At 40.8% G+C, this 21,394-nt stretch overlaps 1 protein-coding gene across 4 annotated transcripts in view; it reads left to right on the forward strand.

Annotated features, from left to right (window-relative positions):
• SLC20A2 (solute carrier family 20 member 2) overlaps positions 1-11,816 on the forward strand; it is a 182,110-nt gene extending 170,294 nt beyond the window's left edge. For 3 of the 4 annotated variants that reach the window (XM_073598032.1, XM_073598021.1, XM_073598028.1), the window contains exons 10-11: positions 2,898-2,982; positions 7,469-11,816. In XM_073598032.1, coding sequence (XP_073454133.1) covers positions 2,898-2,982; positions 7,469-7,633 — 250 coding nt within the window. In that variant the 3' untranslated portion in view covers positions 7,634-11,816. Of the gene's footprint in view, positions 1-2,897; positions 2,983-3,424; positions 3,510-7,468 lie in introns of all 4 variants that reach the window. The other variant, XM_073598038.1, reaches the window with a different exon arrangement.
• Positions 11,817-21,394: the final 9,578 nt, after the last annotated feature.

Consider the following 21,394-nt stretch of genomic DNA (forward strand, 5'->3'; position numbering starts at 1 on the left):
TGCCACTCTGAATAGGGCACCCTGTTGAGCTGGCAGTATTACCAGGTAATTTCAAGCCAATAAAAGATTTTTAAAAGAGAACCGCAAACTTAGTACTTGGGATTACTGACACTTTAATGCATTTTAAAAGCAAGATCCACAATAATAATCTGAATGCTCTAAAGATGACTTATAGCCTTTTTAATCTTTATAGCTCTATGTCAGTGGTTCTCAACTCCTGTCCTCAGGGCCCACTAACAGGCCAGGTTTACAAGATAACTGAAATACATCACAGGTGATATCATTTGCTGCTCAGTGATTGCAGTATTCTAGTCTGCATCTCCTCAAGGTGGTAATTAAAATCTGGCCTCTTGGTGGGTCCTGAGGACTGGAGTTGAGAACCACTGCTCTATGTGAAGAACCGCTCTAAATGTAAATGACCTTTTACAATGTGTGCCAATATTTTAAAAAACACCTGCATTTCTGTATAGTTAGTAGGGGTATATTGAAAATGTCATACTTATTACTTGAGCAGGTTTTGCTTCCATCTTTTCTCCTCCTACCTTTTTTCCTTTTTTTTTTTTTTTTCTAATGTCAAATACCAACAGTGAACTTGGTAGTTAGACCTCTTCATGTTAGTCAACGCTTTAACTAGAGTTCACTGTTAAGGCCAAGAAATGTGTACCTTATTTAGCTTATAAATAAGTATTCATACCCCCTTTCCACTTTCTGTCATGTTACAACCAAAAATGTAAATCTATTTTATGTGATAGACCAACACAATGTGGCACATAATTGTGAAGTGGAAGTAACATGATAAATTTTATATATATATATATATATATATATATATATATATATATATATATAATCTCTCTATCTGAAAAGTGTGGCGTGCATTTGTATTCAGCCCTCTTTGCTCTGATACCCCTAACTAAAATCTAGTGCAACCAATTCCCTTTAGAAGTTACCTAATTAGTAAATAGTCCAGCTGTGTGTAATTTAATCTCAGTATAAATACAGCTGTTATGTGAAGCCCTCTGAGGTTTGTTAGAGAACATTGGTGAACAAACAGCATCATGAAGGCCAAGGAACACACCAGACAGGTCAGGGATAAAGTTGTGGACAAGTTTAAAGCAGGGTTAGGTTATAAAAAACAATATCCCAAGCTTTGTTCATCTCACGGAGCACTGTTCAATCCATTGGAAAATGGAAATTTTGGCACAACTGAAAACCTACTAAGACATGGCCGTCCACCTAAACTGGCAGGCTGGGTAAGGAGGGCGTTAATCAGAGAAACAGCCAAGAGGTCCATGGTAACTCTTTAGGAGCTGCAAAGATCCACAGCTCAGGTGGGAGAATCTGTCCCAAGGACAACTATTAGGCTACTTTCACACTGGGGCGGGCAGGTGCTGGTGGTAAAGCTTTTTTAGGTTTTTAGCGCCGCTTTACCGTCGTCATAGCGTCGCTATTTGGCCACTAGAGGGTGGTTTTAACCCCCGCCAGTGGCCAAAAAAGGGTTAAAACCGCCGCTGCAGTGGCGCTTTGTTGCGGGTTTGCGGCGCTGCCCCATTGTCTTCAATGGTAAGGCGCGCTTTAGGAGCAGTGAATACACTGCTCCTATAGCGCTGCAAAGATGCGGCTTGCAGGACTTTTTCGACCGTCCTGCAAGTGCACCGCTCCCGTGTGAAAGCACTCAGGCTTTCACATTGGAGACACAGGAGAGGCGCTATTTTTAGTGCTGTAACGCCTGTAAAGGCCCTGGTGTGAAAGTAGCCTTATTTGTGCACTCCACAAATCTGGCCTTTATGGAAGTGGCAAGAAAGCCATAAGAAGTCCCATTTACGGTTTGCGCAAAGCCATGTGGGGGACACAACAAACGTAGAAGAAGGTGCTTTTGACAGATGAGACCAAAATGTAACTTTTTGGCCTAAAAGCAAAACTGTCTGGTGGAAAACTAACTGCACATCACCCTGAACACACCATTCCCACCGTGAAACATGGTGGTGGCAGCATCATGTTGTGGGGATGCTTTTCTTCAGCATGGACAGGGAAGCTGGTCAGAGTTGATGGGAAGATGGATGGAACCAAATACAGGGCAATCTTAGAAAACTTGTTAGTCTGCAAAAGATTCGAGACTGGGATGGAGGTTCACCTTCCAGCAGGACAACAACCCTAAACTTTCAGCCAGAGCTACAATTGAATGTTTTAGATCAAAGCATATTCATGGACCAGTCAAAGTCCACACTGAATCCAATTGAGAATCTGTGGCAAGACTTGAAAATTGCTGTTCATAGACACTCTCCATCCAATCTAACAGAGGTTGAGCTATTTTGCAAAAATGGCACTCTGATTGTGCAAAGACATCCCCAAAAAGACTTGCAGCTGTAATTGCAGAAAAAGGTGGTTCTACAAAGTATTGACTCAGGGGGGCTGAATACAAATGTACTCCACACTTTTCAAATATTTGTAAAACCATTTTGAAAAGCATTTTATCATTTTTCCTTCCAATTCACAATTATGTGCCACTTTTATGTTTTTGGTTGTAACATAACAAAATGTGGAAAATTCAAGGGTTATAAATACTGTTTCAAGGCACTGTGTATTCTTTAAGGGAGTAAAGTCCCGCCTTTTGACAGTTGTCAACAAAACAGATGTTCCAGTTATATGAATTTTCCTATGGAATTATTTCACATTCCACAAAATTCTTGTGTATTTCTGTCAACTCTGTATTCTTCTAGTCCTGGATTTATTCATAGAAATATAGATATGCATCTTTGTCTATGAGCTGATTGTCTGCTGTACAACGTTCTCTGAAGACAACTATTCCGGTAAGGAAATGTGTTAAAGACCTGCAGAGCAGGTTGACAGTTGCAAGCAAAATGTGACTTTTAAGTGTTTTCTTATGCTTCCTGCAGTGGTTTCACTATTGAGTTGGCTTCGGCGTTCACAGTTGTGGTAGCTTCAAATATTGGACTCCCTATCAGTACCACACACTGCAAGGTATGCCTTTGTCACGTGACTGCTGCTGGAGTAGTTCAACTATCCAATTTCCCCTTCTGTGGTTAAGATCAGTGTTTAGTGGCACAAGGCTATCCAGTAAAGAACTGTCCTGAATATTTTCATGCCTGCTTCTATTGCCTAAGTTAACACATGGGTATAAATGAGTAAATAAGAGATTGATATTTGGTAAGACGCTAGCAATACTGGCTTACCTTTAGCCATAAACACAACATACTTATAAAGTTTTTTACATCAGTATAATCCGGTTAAAGGGCAATAAGTATTCCACTTGTGCTACTAAACATTTGATCTACAGCCAGTCACTGAGAACTGCATGCTCTCCTGTTGTCACATTTACTAGTCTCAGTTGATGCATGGCATGTGGTTCCTGCTTGTCTTTCACTCTTCAGACTATTTTTTTGTAATTTTGTTCCCTCTACAGTGGATTTTGCATTGAAGTTATGTGTGCGCTAACTGTACTAGTATCCTCTAATGTGGGCATACCCATAAGCTCCACTCATTGCAAGGTATTGGGTTTGCAGTGGTAATGGACAGTATATTTTGCTGTTGATGCTGAAAATTAAACAGATGGCTAGTCATTGCATTTGCCTTCATATGTTAAAGCCCAATTCCAGCCACAAACACACAAAAAAAAACCTTTGCAATGGGCCTCCGCATTGCAGGGGTTAAATGTTCATTAAGTCTAAGAGGTTGCAGAGGAGGCTGTATTACTTGAATCCCCGTCTCAGCAAGTGCTGGCACTGTTCTTTCTCTGAAGCTGGCCGTGGATGGAGCCTTTGTATCATCACATACAGTGCAGGGTTACGAACCCTACATTGTACGAGGTAGAGGCAGGAATGCGACCACAGCTGGCAGTGGCTTACAGAGGTGGCTGCGGTGCACTGGTCAAACAAATCAAAGTAGCTTGCTAGAGTGAATAGAAGGTAAAGAAACACCGCTTCTTTTGTAACCCCCTAGATTTAAAAAGCATTTAGTCCTCCTATGGGGGCTGGGGATGGCAACTGTAAGGGTGTTTGCTCGTTTTAAAATGTATCAATAACATTTGGGCCTGTTGTGAATTAAAAAAAAATAAAAAAAGTTTTTAGTTGAGTACATATTAAACATTGCATATTTCATAGGTGCCACTTTTGAAGTCATTACCTAAGGTTCATTGAAGGCTTTTTTTTTTTTTTTTTTTTTTAACTACTGAATAGGTTGAATTTCCTGTGTTGTGAATATACTTCAGTAGCAGGATGTTAGATTTAGTGCCCATTCACACTGATCTGTAGCCCAAACCACTGCTGCCAGCAGAGCGATTTCGGCTGCAGAGCAGTGCGGCAGGGGTCAGTGTGGTGGATGCTGTACACATGATCATGATTGGGTAAGCAAAGTAAACATAGGTTCGCCTTACTAACATTTACTTTGGAAAATATACAATATTCAAATTGGACACCTGCTACTGCTTCTCCATTGCCTGAATTCATTTATACTTTAAGAACCCACCAGTCAATTGCAGTGCAGTTTGTCTCTAGAGAATGGTTTCAATGGGCTGGCTTTTGCTACTTTCTGACTCTAAATTTTACTGCCCCCTCCCAGGCTACGTGTTTGTCTACAGTAGGAAACATGTCAACAGGGCAAAAAAAAATCATAAATGTGGGGAAGTCCATACCTTAAAAAAATCACCCACTTTGCCCACTTACAAAGAAATAAAGGGTTTATAATTTTATCATAGGTGTATTTTAACCGCTTGCCGACCAGCCACCGCAGTTATACTGCGGCAGGTTGGCTGCGCAAATCGTCGTAGGTGTACATTGGGCTCGTACGTGCCGCCCATTGGCCAGCGGGGGATCTAATCAGCGGGTCCTGCTGACTCTATCCACAGGCTGCTATTTTTTTTTTTCTTCAAAATTGACTTTTTTGTTTTGTTTTATAGTGCCAAAAATATGCAGAGGTGATCAAATACCACCAAAAGAAAGCTCTATTTGTGGATAAAAAAAAGACATACATTTTATTTGGGTACAACATCTTACGACCACGCAATTGTCATTTTAAAGTGACGCAGTGCCGTATCGCAAAAAGGGCCTGGTCAGGAAATGGGTAAATCCTTCCAGGGCAGAAGTGGTTAAATGATAGAGACAGAATATTGACTAAAAATCCAGAAAAAACACATGACACAAATTGAGTTGCAGTTCAGTGAGCAAAATAAGTATTTGATCCCCAAGCAAAACATGACTTGGTACTTGGTGTAGAAACCTTTGTTGGCAAGCTTAGAGGTAAGACGTTTCTTGTAGTTGGTTACTACATACATCTTGGGAGGTATTTTGTTCCATTCTTTACAGATCTTCTCTAAAGCCTTAAGGTTTTTGGCAACTTGATGTTTTCAGCTCTCTCCATAAATTTTCTATTGGATTAAGATCTGGAGACTGGCTAGGCCACTCCATGACCTTAAAGGGGTTGTAAACCCTCGTGTTTTTTCACCTTAATGCATCCTATGCATTAAGGTGAAAAAACTTCTGACACTGACCGGCCTCCCTAGCCCCTCAGTTTTACTCACCTGAGCCTGTTCATTCCCTTCGGAGACTCGCTGTACCCCTCTGCCCGGGGTTCTCGGGTCTTGATTGTATAGATTGATAGCAGTGCAGCCATTGGCTCCCGTTGCTGTCAATCAAATCCAATTACGCGGGTGTCGGGGAGCGGGGCTGAGTCCGGCATTCTGTGTCTGCACGCAAATACTGGACTCTGGAGCGCACCCGCAAGGTTTACCGATGTGAGGAGGAGCCACAAGCGCCGCCGGAGGACCCCAGAAGACTAGGTTCGGGGCCACACTGTGCAAAACAAAATGCACAGTGGAGGTAAGTATGATATGTATGTTATTTAAATAAAATTAAAAACAGTTTACAATCACTTTTAATGTGCTTCTTGAGCAACTCCTTTGTTGCCTTGGTGGTATGTTTTGCGTCATTCTTATGCTGTGGGAGTAAGGTTCTCATCCAAGATTTTACAATGCATGGCCCCGTCCATTGGTTCCTCAATGCGGCAAAGTCGGCCTGTACCTTTAGCAGAGAAACCGCCCCAAAGCATAATGTTTCCACCTCCGCATTTTTCTTCCTCCAAACACAGCGAGTCAAGTTAATGCCAAAGAGCTTAATTTTGGTCTCATCTGAACATGGCACTTTATCCCAATCCTTCTCTGAATCCTTTAGATGTTCATTGGCAAACTTCAGATGGGCCTGTACATGTGCCTTGAGGAGGGGGACCTTGCTGGCGCTTCAGGATTTCAATCTATGGCAGTGTATTGTTACCAATGTTTTGTTTGGTGACTGGTCCCAACTGCATTGATCATTCAAAAGCTCCTTCTGTGTGGTTCTGGGCTGATCCCTCCTTTTTCTCATGATCGCCCTTGCCCCATGAGATGAAATCTTGCATGGAGCTCCAGACCGGGGGAGATTGATGGTTATTTTGTATTTCTTCTATTTGTGAATAATTGCTCCAACAGTTGTCTCCTTTTCACCAAGCTTCTTGCTAATGGTCTTGTAGCCCATTCCAGTGTTGTGCAGGTCTACAATCTTGTCCCTGACGTCCTTTGGCAGCTCTTTGGTCTTGTCCATGATGGTGAGCTTTGAATGGAAGAAAGATTCTGTGGACGGGTGTCTTTCATACACGTAACGAGTTGTTATCATTAGGAGCAAATCCTTAAATTGACAGGACTAATCTGTGTACCACATGCACATATACTGTAGCCAGTCTGTGGCAGCCAAAATTATCATTGCCTGGTAGGGGATCAAATACTTATTTTACTCACTGACCTGCAACTCAATTTATAACATTTGCATTGTGTGTTTTTTTTGGTTGATATTCTGTCTCTCTCATTTTAAAATACACCTATGATTAAAAAAAGATAGACCCTTAATTTCTTTGTAAGTGGGCAAACTTATAAGATCTGCGGAGGATCAAATAATTAATTTTCACCACTGTATATGTATGTGTTCTGTCTATGCACATACAGTGAAATGTTTGGTTGTTGCAAGTGTTGATTTATTAAAGGCAAAATTCTGCAATGATTAGCCAACTGTCTTTTGTTGTATTATATACCTACAAACTATTCTAATCTACTTATATTCCATAACTGCTTCTTTTCCCTTTCCATGACTAATATTTAACAATGAAGTGCTCTTTTAAATATGCAAAATTTCTTTTAGGAGCAAAGTTTAGTTCTAGTTGATACCGCTGCTCTCCATTTTATCTACCTGATCATTAGTTATTAGTTCACTTAGTTATTAGTTCACTTAATACTGTATTACAGAATCTATTTTCATTTGCAAATCCATTAAGCTGTAGTGTACCTTTTAGATAACTATGGGAATAAAAAAAAAAAAAAAATCTAGAACAGATATAACAATTGGCATTCATATAACACATTTGATTTTGTCTTATTTTCATTATGGGGTACTTATTTACTTTAATTTATGTTCCTCCCTCCCACAAGGTTGGATCGGTGGTGGCTGTTGGTTGGATCCGTTCAAGAAAAGCTGTTGATTGGCGTTTGTTTAGGAACATCTTTCTGGCTTGGTTTGTGACTGTACCTGTAGCTGGTCTTTTCAGCGCGGGTGTCATGGCAATCTTCCAGTATGGCATCCTTCCCTACGTCTGATCATGTAACCTCTGACTTCAAAACAAAGATCCATTTTCAGTTTTAATGCATACTGGAAATCAGAGCTACAGCAATATTTTAGACCGCTATTCCACCAGCAGCGTGGACAATAACAGGCCCTAATACTTATCAATGCATCATCATCTTGATGTGACTATCCTGCTGTATATAATGTATGTCATATTGGTGACATGGTGAGATGTGGCTCATTAATATTTAAAAAATAAATATATATAAAAAAAATATATATATATATTTATTTTGAATGCATATAGTAGGTAACACTACCAGAGTATCACCGTTTGGGATGGGAATAATCGCATAGCCTTTTATATCTAGATAAGAGCTGTACATAATGTATTTTTGTGAGTTGTGTGTTTTTTTGTTTTTTTGTTTTTTTTTTTATATTCAGTAATATGGAATATCAAAGATTCCCATGTCTACTTGATAAAATACTGTAAGTGATAAGCGAGGTACGGGAGGTATATTTAAGTTTTATACACAGATGTAGGTATATGATGGATTATGTGCTAGAAATACTGGAAAAACTCACATAAGATCACAAATTGTAAAGAAAAAAGAAAATGCATCCATTTACTAGATTTATATGTATAGCAGTTTGTCATTGTAAATATATAAGCATATTTTCATAGGTGCATTTCCCAAATTTTTTGAGAAGTATAGGAGAGTACCAAAGAAAGTAGGGACTTGCATTATTAGAGATGATGAGTTACTTGTGTGTCATAACTTCATTCATCTTGCCCCAAGTCTTTAAAACAAGTCAAGTAGTGTTGTCATGAGGCCAAATTAATACGATTACGTGTGGAGAGGCACTACAAGCTTTGGAATGATTTTGTTTTTTAATCTTTTTTTTTTTTCAGATCTTCATAGATTAGGTATTGCATTTGGTTGTAATATGTGGAAAAAAAACGTGTTTAGTGGAAAGTCAGAGAATAGCTGGCTTGAAATTTGATTCAATTATCTAGGCCTAGTTGCCTTTTTTGTTAACTAGTCCACTCTAAAGCCAGTAACTGACACTGAAGTCCCAAGCATGTTGTCTATTGAAATAGGTACAAGTTGTTCCTTGATTGCCATCTCAATGCCGCTATATGCATACTGTCTCCCTAATTACCATTTTGTGATTTGCTATCCCAACAAATGGACCTCTGAATTGGCTAGTTAAAACAAAAATCCAAGGAAGTAGGTGATTATAATGAACAAAATTAAATCTTTTTACAGTGCACTTAGCTGTAGCAAAAATTGTTAGTTTTTTAATACTAATTAATGCCAGACTATAGCTGTTGTTATAATGGGCCCAGATTAAAAAGTACATTATTTAATTTTAAAGTTTGGATGATGTGACTTGATTGTAGTTTCCTTTTTAACTTTTTTTTTTTTTTTTTTTTTTGAATCAAATAAAATAAGTGCGCTTGCTAAGCAGCATAATTGCTCAGTGAAAAAAATCCTTTCAGTATTTTACTCCAAATGCTCCTCTGCTGCAAAACCAGACTAACACATTGATTAAAAAGGGAAAATATAAGATATCATCTGTTTAGTTTACTGCCTTAAAGAGTGAATAAACTCATTCCTTTTTAAATGCCTTAAATGGCTCAGCCTTACTCCAACATATCCAGCTATGGTCCAATCATTAGTGTGAAAATCAGAGTTTGGATAACCTGTTATTTGTTACTGAGACCTGCCTCCTCATATGATTGTTACTTAGACTATACCAGCTATTATGTGTCCTTTACCTCTCTCGTGCCCCTCCTTTTCCATAGGGCTGCAAGAATGCTTCATTCATATGCCCAGTGGCTGTATAGCTGCTTTCCCACATACCAGCAGATTCTCAAAACATTCTCAGAAAGATCTAGTTTGTCAGAGTAAGTTTAACTCAAGAGCATGAATTTGGCTATGTTACTTTGGAAAGTGTATACCTTTACCGAGTCCATTACCGTTCATCATATCCTGCTTTGTCTAGTTTTTTTTGTCTCATTATCCTGCTAGAAATGGCAATCCTGAGTGGCGATCTACGTATGGGTGACCACACTCAATCCGCCTATATCTACAGCATTATTACATATTCAGAATGCCTGTATTTTGTGACGCGGCCTTTTCCCAGTAGCTCAACATGGTCATTGGGGTCAAGGTTTGCTATTTCTGTACCCAGCAGTCTCAGTCAGTCCTGCCTGTCACTGCTGACTGACAGAAGTGATGGAGCGCAGAAACCAGAAGCAATGTTCTGGCAGCGCATCTCCCCACTCACATCCTTATCCGTGAGCATAGAGTAAGACTGTGGTCACGTAACTGCCAGAAAACTATTAGATTCTTTGAGGCGAGTTTCTAAAGAAATCTTTAACAATTGGAAAGGTGCTACTTCTGCCCTACATACCAGTTTATGTAAAGAAGCCATGGCTTCTGCTTTAATGTCTGCCACAAAGATGAATATATTGAATTTAACTGATGCTCTTAAGGTGACGGGAACCAAATGTTACAAGCAGTTATGTTTTAATCATTGTGAGACATATTCAAGTGTATTACATATCCGTTTCTGAGTAATCCCTGGGGCTTTGACTCTTGCACAGTTTATATGCAGATATATGTAGATGTTATTTTGGTAGATCCTTTGTCAATTGATGATGCACCCTTCCAATTTTAAATATATTTTAAAAATGTTATTTTGTTATGACATTTCAAGAATACATTTCATTTGTGATTTAAGAAAGATTTTTACAGGAACCATGTGTAGCACTTAACAGATTTAGAGTACTTAAAGTGAACTGTTCTCATCATAGTGCCTAAAAAACACTATCTGACAGCAGTGCTAGGGGGACAGAAGCTAATGCTGCCTGTTCTTAACTAGCACTGTTCCTTTTTATCATTTTGTTGAGCATGTTTAAATGTTCAGTGTATGAAAGTTACCCAACAAAAGGTTACACTGATGCTGCCATTGTACAAATATTTGGAGGCTGTCTTCCATCCTCATGTTAAATTTGGAACTTGATTTCTATTTGAAATGCTGCTATTTTTTTTTCTAATTTCTCATAATAAAACCCTCCATTTGTACATGGTTTATCCCTCCTCTGCTTCATTTTGAATGTTTCTCATTTCTATGCCTTGGTTAGTCATCATATATTGCATACATGCATATGTACTTGTAACCCAAAGTACATATAATGCAGGGGTTTCCAAACTTTCTAAGCAAAGGGCCAGTTTACTGTCCTTCAGGCTTTAGTGGGACAACAGTATCTGTGCCCTATCATTGGTTTTAATGGGAGAAAGCGTCCCATCGTTGGTATCAATTGGAAGAATAGTGCCCCACTGATGGTGTCCGTAGGGGGAATGGTGCCTCATCATTGCTGTCAGTTGGTGGAGTAGTGCCCCAAGGGCCAGATAAAGGCAAGCAAAAGGCCACATTTGCCCCCCCCCCCCCTCCCCCCGCCGCAGTTTGGAGACCACTGATATAATGTATGTAGCTAGTGATGCACCCTGTTTTAGAGTAGTAAGATCTTTTATGATATGCACTAGTCTGTGCATTAGGTTGCAGTGCAAAAGGACCTAGCCTTACTAGAAGTATTTTTCTAGTAAGAATCTTCCTTTTTATCATTTTAATAATTTTTAGCATATGTCAATCTAAGAACATCCGCTCTAAATTACATATTTAGATCTACACCTAAAGCCCCATATATCTTTGTGGTAGTTATTTTTGTCATATCCACGGGAACTTTTGATATAGTATAGTCACTGGATGCAGCATTTTAATAATATAGTTGGCTTAACATCTATTTTTGTCTGGTGTGCATCATTCATAGTGTGTGTCATGTGAGTTACATTCAGTCTGTAGATAGCTGACCTTTGTGTGTATGTGTCAAACTGTGCCATAAAGCAGCTTGCACTGATCATGAACCAGCACAAATGCAGTATGAAGTTTCAGGGAAACCCTGTTCTTTAATATGTTTTGATCTGTACTTGTATGTGTCTGTACGCACAGTTAGGAGAGGCTGCTGATTGAATATTAATGAAAGGTCTTGAAATAAAATGAACTTTGTGCTAAGCTATAGCAAAATATCTAACATAAAGCAACTCTGGAATTGTGTGAATATATTAGAAAATATATGTATTAAAGGCACATTTTATTTTATACCATGACAAAATAAGATTCTGGAAAATAAAATATTAAAACTTGTGTACTGTGTTTGTTTTTATTAGTCCTCCTGTAAATGTACAAGTGAATTATCAATTATAGGATAACTTGTTCTGCTTTTTTTTTTTTTTTTTTCTACCCATTGAGAGAAAAATGCCAAAAGTAGTCAGAAATTTCACTCCAGTCTCTAAAGTGCTCAAAAATCCAGAGAAAGAAAAGGCGGTCATTAACTCAAGGGACTGTAAGTCTGCAGAGGTCAAAAATACTTTCCGAAGGTTCTGCATATTAGGTACCAAAGATTGCTTGTTGCGCTGCATTAGTTCCTCCTTGAGCATTTAATGGTCTATCATACTAAACCATGAAATAGGCAGATCATGACTTTCAATGATAAGAAACATATCTTCATTTTTTTTATGTGCAATATTTGCATGACCTGCTCATGGGGTTAAATTGCTTAATCAGAACTCCAACCAAAAATAACAAGATAATCGCCAGTAAGGCTCTGTTCCCATTACTGTGAGTTGTGCGACTTGACATGTAAAGTCGCATGACGAGTCAAAACTCATGTATTTCAATGATCCCTGTTCTAATTAGTGTGACTCAAGTCGCAGTGACTCCAAACAAGGTTTTTGCACTACTTTGTGCCGACTTTAATGCGACTCGTTCTCACAGTCGCATGACATCGCACCCAAAGTTGCACTGTAAATTCTGTGACTTTGGGGTCGCAACAATGGAAACCTAGCCTTAAAGATAAAATAAAACCAGTTTTGCTGCAATGTTCACCTTTAAATTCATAGATTTTGCTGTAGTAATTTGGTGTTGCTAAATGTTTTCAGTCTGATGGCCAGCATCATTTAACCGCCTTCCTCTGAGCTCTGCTTGCATGCTCATCTTCCGCTCACTCTGCTTCCAATTTCTATCAGCATTCTCCTTGTTCAACTTATTTCTCTCATACTCCAGCTCTGCTATACAGGCACTGCAAGAAGCAGATACCAGGTCAAATTCAGATAATCTGCTTGAATGTCAATGTTTTGCAACTTTGATATGTGTTTAATAAAACACTACATATCACAACTAAAGTACTCGGGGGATTTATACCTTGTGTTTTTTTTTTTTTTGTTTTTTTTTGTTTTGTTTTCTTTGTTTTGTTTTCTTTGTTTTGTTTTTTGTTTTTTCCAGGATAGATTTGGCTTTTTTTGGTTTTAAATGGCAATGAACATCTCCCTGTGTGTGTTGTGTGGTTTTTTTTTTTTTTTTTTTTTTTTTTTTTTACTATTAAGGGCCAATTTTCAATTTTACTTTGTCAATTAAAAAAAAAAAAAAAAAGTCAAATTGGCCCTTAATAGTAAAAAAAAAAAAATATATATATATATATTATAGATATAGATAGATATATAGAGAGAGCTGGAGCGAGAGAGAGAGATATTATATATATATATATATTATATATCAGTTGTATGTTTTTTGCTATTAGAACCTGCCATCAAAGAACATCCCAAAATAAATTCTCCTGATAGCAGCAATATCACATATGTGTATATCATTTGTTGCTTGTACCCACAGTAGGGCCCACAAACAATAGTGCACAGTTTATTTGTTTTGTTTGTTTTTTTTGTTTTTTTTTTTTTTTTTAATATCCTACCTAGAACACACTGACAAGATTTAAAAAATCCTTTTTTTTTTTTTTTTTTGTCAGTGTGTTTTAGGTAGGATAAAAAAAAAATAGACAGAAAATGTAGCTAGATCGGAGTCAGTATATTTTAGTTAGGATTTAAAGAAAAAAAAAAAAATTCATTTAGTAAATAAAATATATTATGTACCGTATATACTCGAGTATAAGTCGAATTTTTCAGCCCTTTTTTTTGGGCTGAAAGCGTCCCCTTCGACTTATACTCGAGTCACCACCGTCTGTCTGCATGATCAGCGTGTCATGCAGGCAGACGGCGGCCGGCGTGTGATGATAGTGTTCGGCGGCTATTCCAGCATTCAAAAGCCGTGCCTCCTGCTCGTCTGTGATAGGCTGAACAGCTGTAAGTGTACAGCCTATCACGGACATTCTCTCATCCTTGTCCGTGGTATGAGAATGAGAGAATGTCCGTGATAGGCAGTCAGCGGTCAGCCTATCACAGGCTAGAGGCGCGGCTTTTGAACTGTGGAATGGCCGCCGAACACTATCCTCACACGCCAGCCGCCGTTTGAGGATGGAGATCGCCACAGGGAGGATGGAGATCGCTATAGGTAGGCTGCACATGCACACAGGGACACAGGACACACATGTACAGGACACACATACACAGGACACATACACAGGACACATACACAGGACACATGCACAGGGAACAGGTAGGCTGCACAGGACACAGGGAGGCAGGCAGCTGCAGATGGGCATTGTTGACCTTCTGCATTTCTCACCCTCGTCTTATACTTGGGTCAATAAATTTTTCCCAGTTTTTTTTGTGGTAAATCAGGGGCCTCGACTTATACTCGGAACGACTTATACTCGAGTATATACTATGTGTGTGTGTGTGTGTATACACACACACACACACACAAATGTAAATGTAGCTTTCTCTTAGAGGGAAAAAAAAGGAGGGCTGAACAGTGACTAATCACTGTGATATCCAATCAGAGGCTATTACAGGGACGGGGACCATGCCTTCCCAGTTTCCAGTCTTTAATATGAGACCCATGTCCACATATATGCACCGTCACAGAAGAACAACCACTTTAGTTAGGCACCATCTATGTGTGCAGTTGGTGACCAGAGGTTCAAATGTGGGCTGTCTGTAAACCCGGAATAGCCCCTTCTATTGTAAACAAAACTAATGCTGGGTACATGTGCTGAATGGGGGGGGAGAAATAACTTACAGATCGCCATACTAAAACCTCCAATGTTGGTGCACCAATCTCCCTGCTGAGCTATTGTGTTATGACAGGGGCCTTGCCCAATGGTTACAAGTGCTGATTGGATTTTGGTTTTCTAGCATTCTTTTTTGACAGAACCCAGTCATGAAACTGGCTTCTGTTGGATGAGGAACTCTACACATGGGCCTACAGTCGGCTGCTAACTGCCAAACCGACCAATATCGGCAGATTTTTTTTTTTTTTTTTTTTGCCCTGGTGTACTTGGATCAAGCTCAACTGGGCCTGAATGTTCCACAGTTATAGTGGTTATAAACCCACTAAAAAAAAAAAACACAACAGCCTGCAAGACAAAGGCATACATACTAGCTCATTATGAAATACTTGCCTTATATCGAAGCCCACGCAGCGCTCCTGGAGTTACTGCCGGGTATCACAAGCTCCGGCGCTGTGATTGGCTGGAGCTGCGATGACTTCACTCCCACGCATGCACACAGTAAGGGCACACTAGCTGAAGCAATGGCACGAATGAGCCATTGCTTCAGTGCGCATGTGCCAATACAGGGGATATCTCCTAAATCATGCAGGTTTAGGAGGTATCCGGGGTAGCTACTGGTAAGCCTTATTATAAGCGTGCCTGTAGTAAAAAGTGGATTGTAAGGGTTTACAGCCACTTTAATAGTAAATACTTTACTGCCCAAATTGCACAATTTTTTTTTTTCCACAAGTACATTAACATCCCCCTATGGGTAAGTGTGCTGCGCCAGTCAACAAAGCTGGAACCCTTGCACCCCCCCCCCCCCTTTTAGACATATTAATTTCATCACTATATAATAATTATGGATGTGGGACAACAAGTTCTCCTGAAAACTTTTATCCCCCCCATCTTCAGCTTTCTATCCTATGGGGGTAAGCCGCCTTCTATTTTGAAACTCCTAAATGGTGTAGTATATGCAGTTCATACTCGCTATGAGATTTATTAATTTTTTTTTTTTTTTTTTTGCAGAATACAGAAAACAAAATTGTTGATCCCGCTGTTCTCTATCTCCGTTTCTGTCCAAGTCCAGAGTCACACATGTGGGCCCACTCCCTCCTCCTCCATGCCCACTAACCAGCTAAACACAATGGGGGTTGAATATTACATGTAGATTGATGGGGGGGGGCTTCACCTCCCTCCTATTCTAAGACACCTAGCTGGAGGGCCATGACACAGCCTGTGACTGGCAGAAATCCGCCCACATCTGGTTATTGCCGAAAATAATATATTTGTATGGCAATTTAAACCATTTTATTGATAATGTAGAAGGACAAAACTATGGAGGGGACTTTGGAGGTACCAATACAAACAATATAATAAAACATATAAAAGTTTATTGCACATTCAGTTAAAAACAAAAAAATATCTGAATGAAAATTCATCCAAACAATAGATACATATTCTGTGTAATTGGCAAGAATAAAAGGATCTCCATTCATCAAGAAAGCATTGGAACCCAAAAGGGGACCCCTATATGTTTTCAACTCACTGAGTCTTTTTCAGGAAGAATGCAATGAATAGAATATGTCGGTTGGAAATCAAACATATGCATACACCGGGATGTTTCCAGATAACCCAATAGCCAGGAAGTGGTTCAAGGGGCAATGGCTTGATGAGTCAATTAGACCACATGTATCCAGACCTGCAAGGAATTAAAGTGGAAGTCCAGTCAAGAATTACACTGTTTCTATTAATTATATGTAAAATATCTTTATCTTTGACATTTTTCATTTTCTGTATAGCTGATTGCCAAGCTTAGCCAGTGTAATCAAAGCCAATCAGCTTCTTCCTGTTATTCAGGGACAACCTCAGTAACTTTTTAAAATGTTTTTGCAATAGCGTTTTTTTAGCATTTTTCCGCTTTAGCCTTTTTTTTTTTTTTTTTTTTTTTCAATTGATCCAAAATGTTAAAAATCGCCGGTGGGCGACGTTTTTGAGCGTTTATCAGCATTAGAGCATTTTTACAGCTGAAAAACGTCTCTCAGAACCCACTAGTTTTGGGGGTTTTTTTTACTGCTCAAAAATGCCACTGCCCAAAACTGCTGATAACAGCCTAGGTGTGCATGGACATATAAGATAACATGATGGAGAGTTTAATGACTGTAGAAAAAAACGTCTACAGCCAAAAACAGCTGCTGTAAAAATGTCAAAAAACGTCCAGTGTGCATGAGGCCTTAGGGTGGACTTCCACTTTAAACATCCTTACTCATGAAAGATTATAAAAGGAGAAGAGCCAGTAGAGGAAGCCAGCAATTGTACAGAAAAAGAGGAGGAATGGAGCACTGACAGGTGCTGCTTATGAAGAGATATGGGGCAGTGGCGTGGATCAGGGGAGGAGGCAATAGGGAATCTCCAGGGGGTAACAGTTAAAACGGTCCAGACCTAAATAACTAGGTTCCGGTATATATGACAAGCGGCAGCCAGCTTCTCAGAGCAGAAGGGACTCTATGACATGGGAGAGAAAAACAGAAAAAAGGCAGCGCCGCTCTAAGGGTAGTAAATTGGATAAAACAAGGCTTTAATACATGTTAAAATTTGCACTCACATTTGAGTAGTAAAAACAAGCATGGAATAGTTCTCCTGAACATCATAAAGTCTCATCCGGTTTCTGCTGGGCTGTGGTGGGGTCAGACCCCGGCTGCTTCTGGTGGCGTCCGTAGCTCCGAGGTTTGGGATTCCCTCAGTCAGCGCGTCAGCAGGTACGTTGGTGAATGACGTCAGATGTTGGAGAGCGGGGGGCGTGAAGTTTTGTAGACGGGTCTTCGTCCCAGAGTTTTGAGAGTCCTTATCAAATCTTTTAGCAGCCTCCGCCAGGTTCTCAGCTCACCACGACCAGGGCCGTCTTTAGCGCAGGGCAAACGGGGCACTTGCCCTGGGCCCAATCTTTGTTGGGGGGCCCGCGCTAGCCATGAATTAGGGCCCCGATGACAGCTTTGCAGAGCGCACAGAGGACATGGGAGGATGTATTCCGCGCTAGCCAGCTGAGAGGGGCGGGGCCGGGAGCTCCACTGATGCTCTGACCCCGCCCACGTGCAGCCTGTGTACTCGGAAAAGAGCTTCTGTAGTGAGAGCCAGTGATCGGAATGGGAGTGTCAGTGGAGCTTCCGGCCCCGCCCCCTCTATACTGGCTGGTGAATACAGAGGTCCGGGGGGCGGGGCCGGGAGCTCCAATGACACTCCCACTCCGATCACTGGCTCTCACTACAGGCGCTCTATTCCCAGTACACAGGCTGCGCGTGGGCGGGGTCAGAACGTCAGTGGAGCTCCCGGCCCCGCCCCTCTCAGCTGGCTAGCGCGGAATACATCCTCCCATGTCCTCTGTGCGCTCTGCAAAGCTGTCATCGGGGCGACAATTCACGGGTGATGTGGGCCCCCCAACAAAGCATCAGTGGAGCTCCCATCTGCTTTAGTGACAACAGAGAGTGGAAGCCCCGCCCACAGTCCTGAATGTATGTAGTGAGTTTGGCTGGTCAGGTATGTCCTTACAACCATAAAATGCCTGACTGTTTAAACCCTGAGCTGTGTTATTTAACTGTAAAGCTGTGCATTGCTGAAAGTTCTCTAACCATCCCCTGTATAATGTCTGCAGTCTCTGATTGTCTCCTGCAGTATGTCCGCAGTCTCTGATTGTCTCCTGCAGTATGTCCGCAGTCTCTGGTAATCTCCTGCAGTATGTCCGCAGTCTCTGATTGTCTCCTGCAGTATGTCCGCAGTCTCTGGTAATCTCCTGCAGTATGTCCGCAGTATCTGGTAATCTCCTGCAGTATGTCCGCAGTCTCTGGTAATCTCCTGAAGTATTTCCGCAGTCTCTGATTGTCTCCTGCAGTATGTCCGCAGTCTCTGGTAATCTCCTGCAGTATGTCCGCAGTCTCTGAGTGTCTCCTGCAGTATGTCCGCAGTCTCTGATTGTCTCCTGCAGTATGTTCGCAGTCTCTGGTAATCTCCTGCAGTATGTCCGCAGTCTCTGGTAATCTCCTGCAGTATGTCCGCAGTCTCTGATTGTCTCCTGCAGTATGTCCGCAGTCTCTGATTGTCTCCTGCAGTATGTCCGCAGTCTCTGGTAATCTCCTGAAGTATGTCCGCAGTCTCTGATTGTCTCCTGCAGTATGTCCGCAGTCTCTGATTATCTCCTGCTGTATGTCCGCAGTCTCTGGTAATCTCCTGCAGTATGTCCGCAGTCTCGGATTGTCTCCTGCAGTATGTCCGCAGTCTCTGAACCTCTCCTGTAGTATGTGTATTAATGTGCCCCTTTACTTGCTCAATTATTTGGGATTGCTCCACTGCTCAGTGAGAGGTAATGATGTGCATGAACCTCTAGCAACCAATCAGCAAACAGTAGTGATCTGCTTTAATCTCTAGCAACTAGGGATGTCCCGATACCGATACTAGTATCGGTATCGGCACCGATACCGAGCATTTGCCCAAGTACTTGTACTCGGGCAAATGCTCCCGATGCTTCCACCGATACCTGGAAGTCAGCTGTGATCGGCGCGTGGGGGAGTTACAAAGATTCTCCCCCAGCGGCTTTCAGCTGCTTTAGTGACATACAGCAGTGATCGCTCACAGCTGACTGTCACTGCATCTTCCTCCGTGCCCCCTCCTTTCCTCTGTGCCTCTCCGCTGTCCCCTGCATTCCTCTCTCCTTATCTGTCCCTCTCAGCTGTCCCCTCCGTTCTGCTCTTCTTATCTGTCCCCTCCGTTCTCCCCCTCCGTTCCCCCGTCCTCCTCCTCCTTCCTTTGTTTATGGAGAGAGTCAGCTGACTCTGTCCATTCACATAACTGAAACATTGTAATCACCTGTGATTACGATGTGTCAGTTTATGAATGGAGAGGAGCCGCTGTCTTCTCTCCATTCATTCTCAGTGCAGCTGACGCTGCAGAGAAAGGGACTGGGGAATCTCTATCCTCGGTCTCTTTCTCTGTCTCAAGGGGGAGATATCAGAGGTCTGTTAAGACCCCTGATATCTCACCAAAGCCCCCCAAAAGGGCTGATTAAAAAAAAAAAAAAAAAAAAAACAATAAAGAATAAAAAAAATATTATTGTAAAAAAAAAAAATTGTAAAAAAAAAAAAATAACACACACATACAACGTTCACCCCCTCCCCCCAAAAAAAAGCAAGCACTGTTAAAAAAAAAAAAAAAAAAACAAAAACAAAAAAACTGTCACGTGACATTAAAAAAAAAGTATCGGTAATCGGTATCGGCGAGTACTTGAAAAAAAGTATCGGTACTTGTACTCGGTCCTAAAAAAGTGGTATCGGGACAACCCTACTAGCAACCAATCAGTAAGTGCTAATGATGTGCTGTAACCCCTAGCAACCAATTAGTGAGCGCTAATAATGTACATTAACCTCTAGCAACCAATCGGCAAGCAAAAATTATGTGTTGTAACCTCTAGAAACCAGCCATTGAGCAGTAATGATAGGCTGTAACATCTGGCAAACAATTGCAATCGCTGCGTGATCTGCTGCAGTAAACTGATTTTGAGTCTACCTGCTATTTTTTGTATATCTCAGAATGGAGGGGGGGCCCCAAGAAAATTTTGCCCAGGGCCCAATCAAAATTAAAGACGGCCCTAACCACGACAGGTGCAATCACCTACTCCTCCTCACCACCTTGGTGAGGAGGAGTAGGTCAAACCTCGGACCTTAGAGCGGCACTGCCTTTTTTCTGTTTTTCAAAGCCAGCAATTGTGCAGCTGCTTTATCCAAGATGATGTCTTGGATAAGCAAGCAAAAGCAACCCTCTATATCCAGAGGCTAAAGAAACATTTACTACCCCAATGCATCACTGCAACCACACATACTGGATGTCTTGAACATACTGAGTCGTCCCAGTTCCTGGATTCCTGACAGATCTGATCTTGATAGTATACATTTTTACTTTGTATTCCAAAGGCTGTTTTTTTTTTTTTTTCTTTTTCTTTTTTGAACCTGTGACCAGCAGCAAAGGACTAGAAGCTTCTCCTGCTTTTGTTGCCCTGCAGACAGGCTAGGAAAGAGCTGGGTCATGTAACAGCTATATATTGATTAGGAAAAAGTTTTTTTTTTTTTATTAAAATAATTACAGTGCTATCATCCACATACAGAAATAGAAGGGACAATGTAAATGAAACAGTGTGTGTTGAATATTGCTTTAAGCCTTTTGAATCTCTGCAGAATACAGTATTCCATCCTTCAAAAATTTCTGATGCTTGCTTCTCCTTTCTCCCTTACATCATACAAAAGCTCCACATAGAATTACTCCCTTTGAATCCATCTGCGAGAATAACCCCCATTCACCCAAAAATATTACCACCCTGTATCTTTCCATTACCTCTTTGGCCCTTTCATCACCCCCTCCTTATTTAAAGTAATTGGAGCAGGATATAGGCCAACCCGTATTACCAACTGACTGGGAAAATATCTGGCTGGCTATGAATAATATTCAAAGTCTTTGATTAATACGTTTGCCTCAGAAACAAATCACAAATTATTGATTTGCTGGAATTTTATACTCACCCCTATAGCCAAGGAATTCCCTAGCACTTCTCCCTGGTGTTTTAGGTATTGCCCTGTTCAGGGTGAATACATGGTTGTTCTGTCCAATCAGCAACCAATTTTGGCAAGATATCTGTTCTATAATCTCTACTCTCTTGGGCCTCTAGCTAAACGTGGACCAGTGAAAAGCTTTTTTAAACAAACCTCCACACCCTTGCACTAGAATTAAATACCACCTACCT

Source organism: Aquarana catesbeiana, linkage group LG01 (genome assembly GCF_042186555.1).
Source record: "Aquarana catesbeiana isolate 2022-GZ linkage group LG01, ASM4218655v1, whole genome shotgun sequence".
Lineage (NCBI taxonomy): Eukaryota > Metazoa > Chordata > Amphibia > Anura > Ranidae > Aquarana > Aquarana catesbeiana.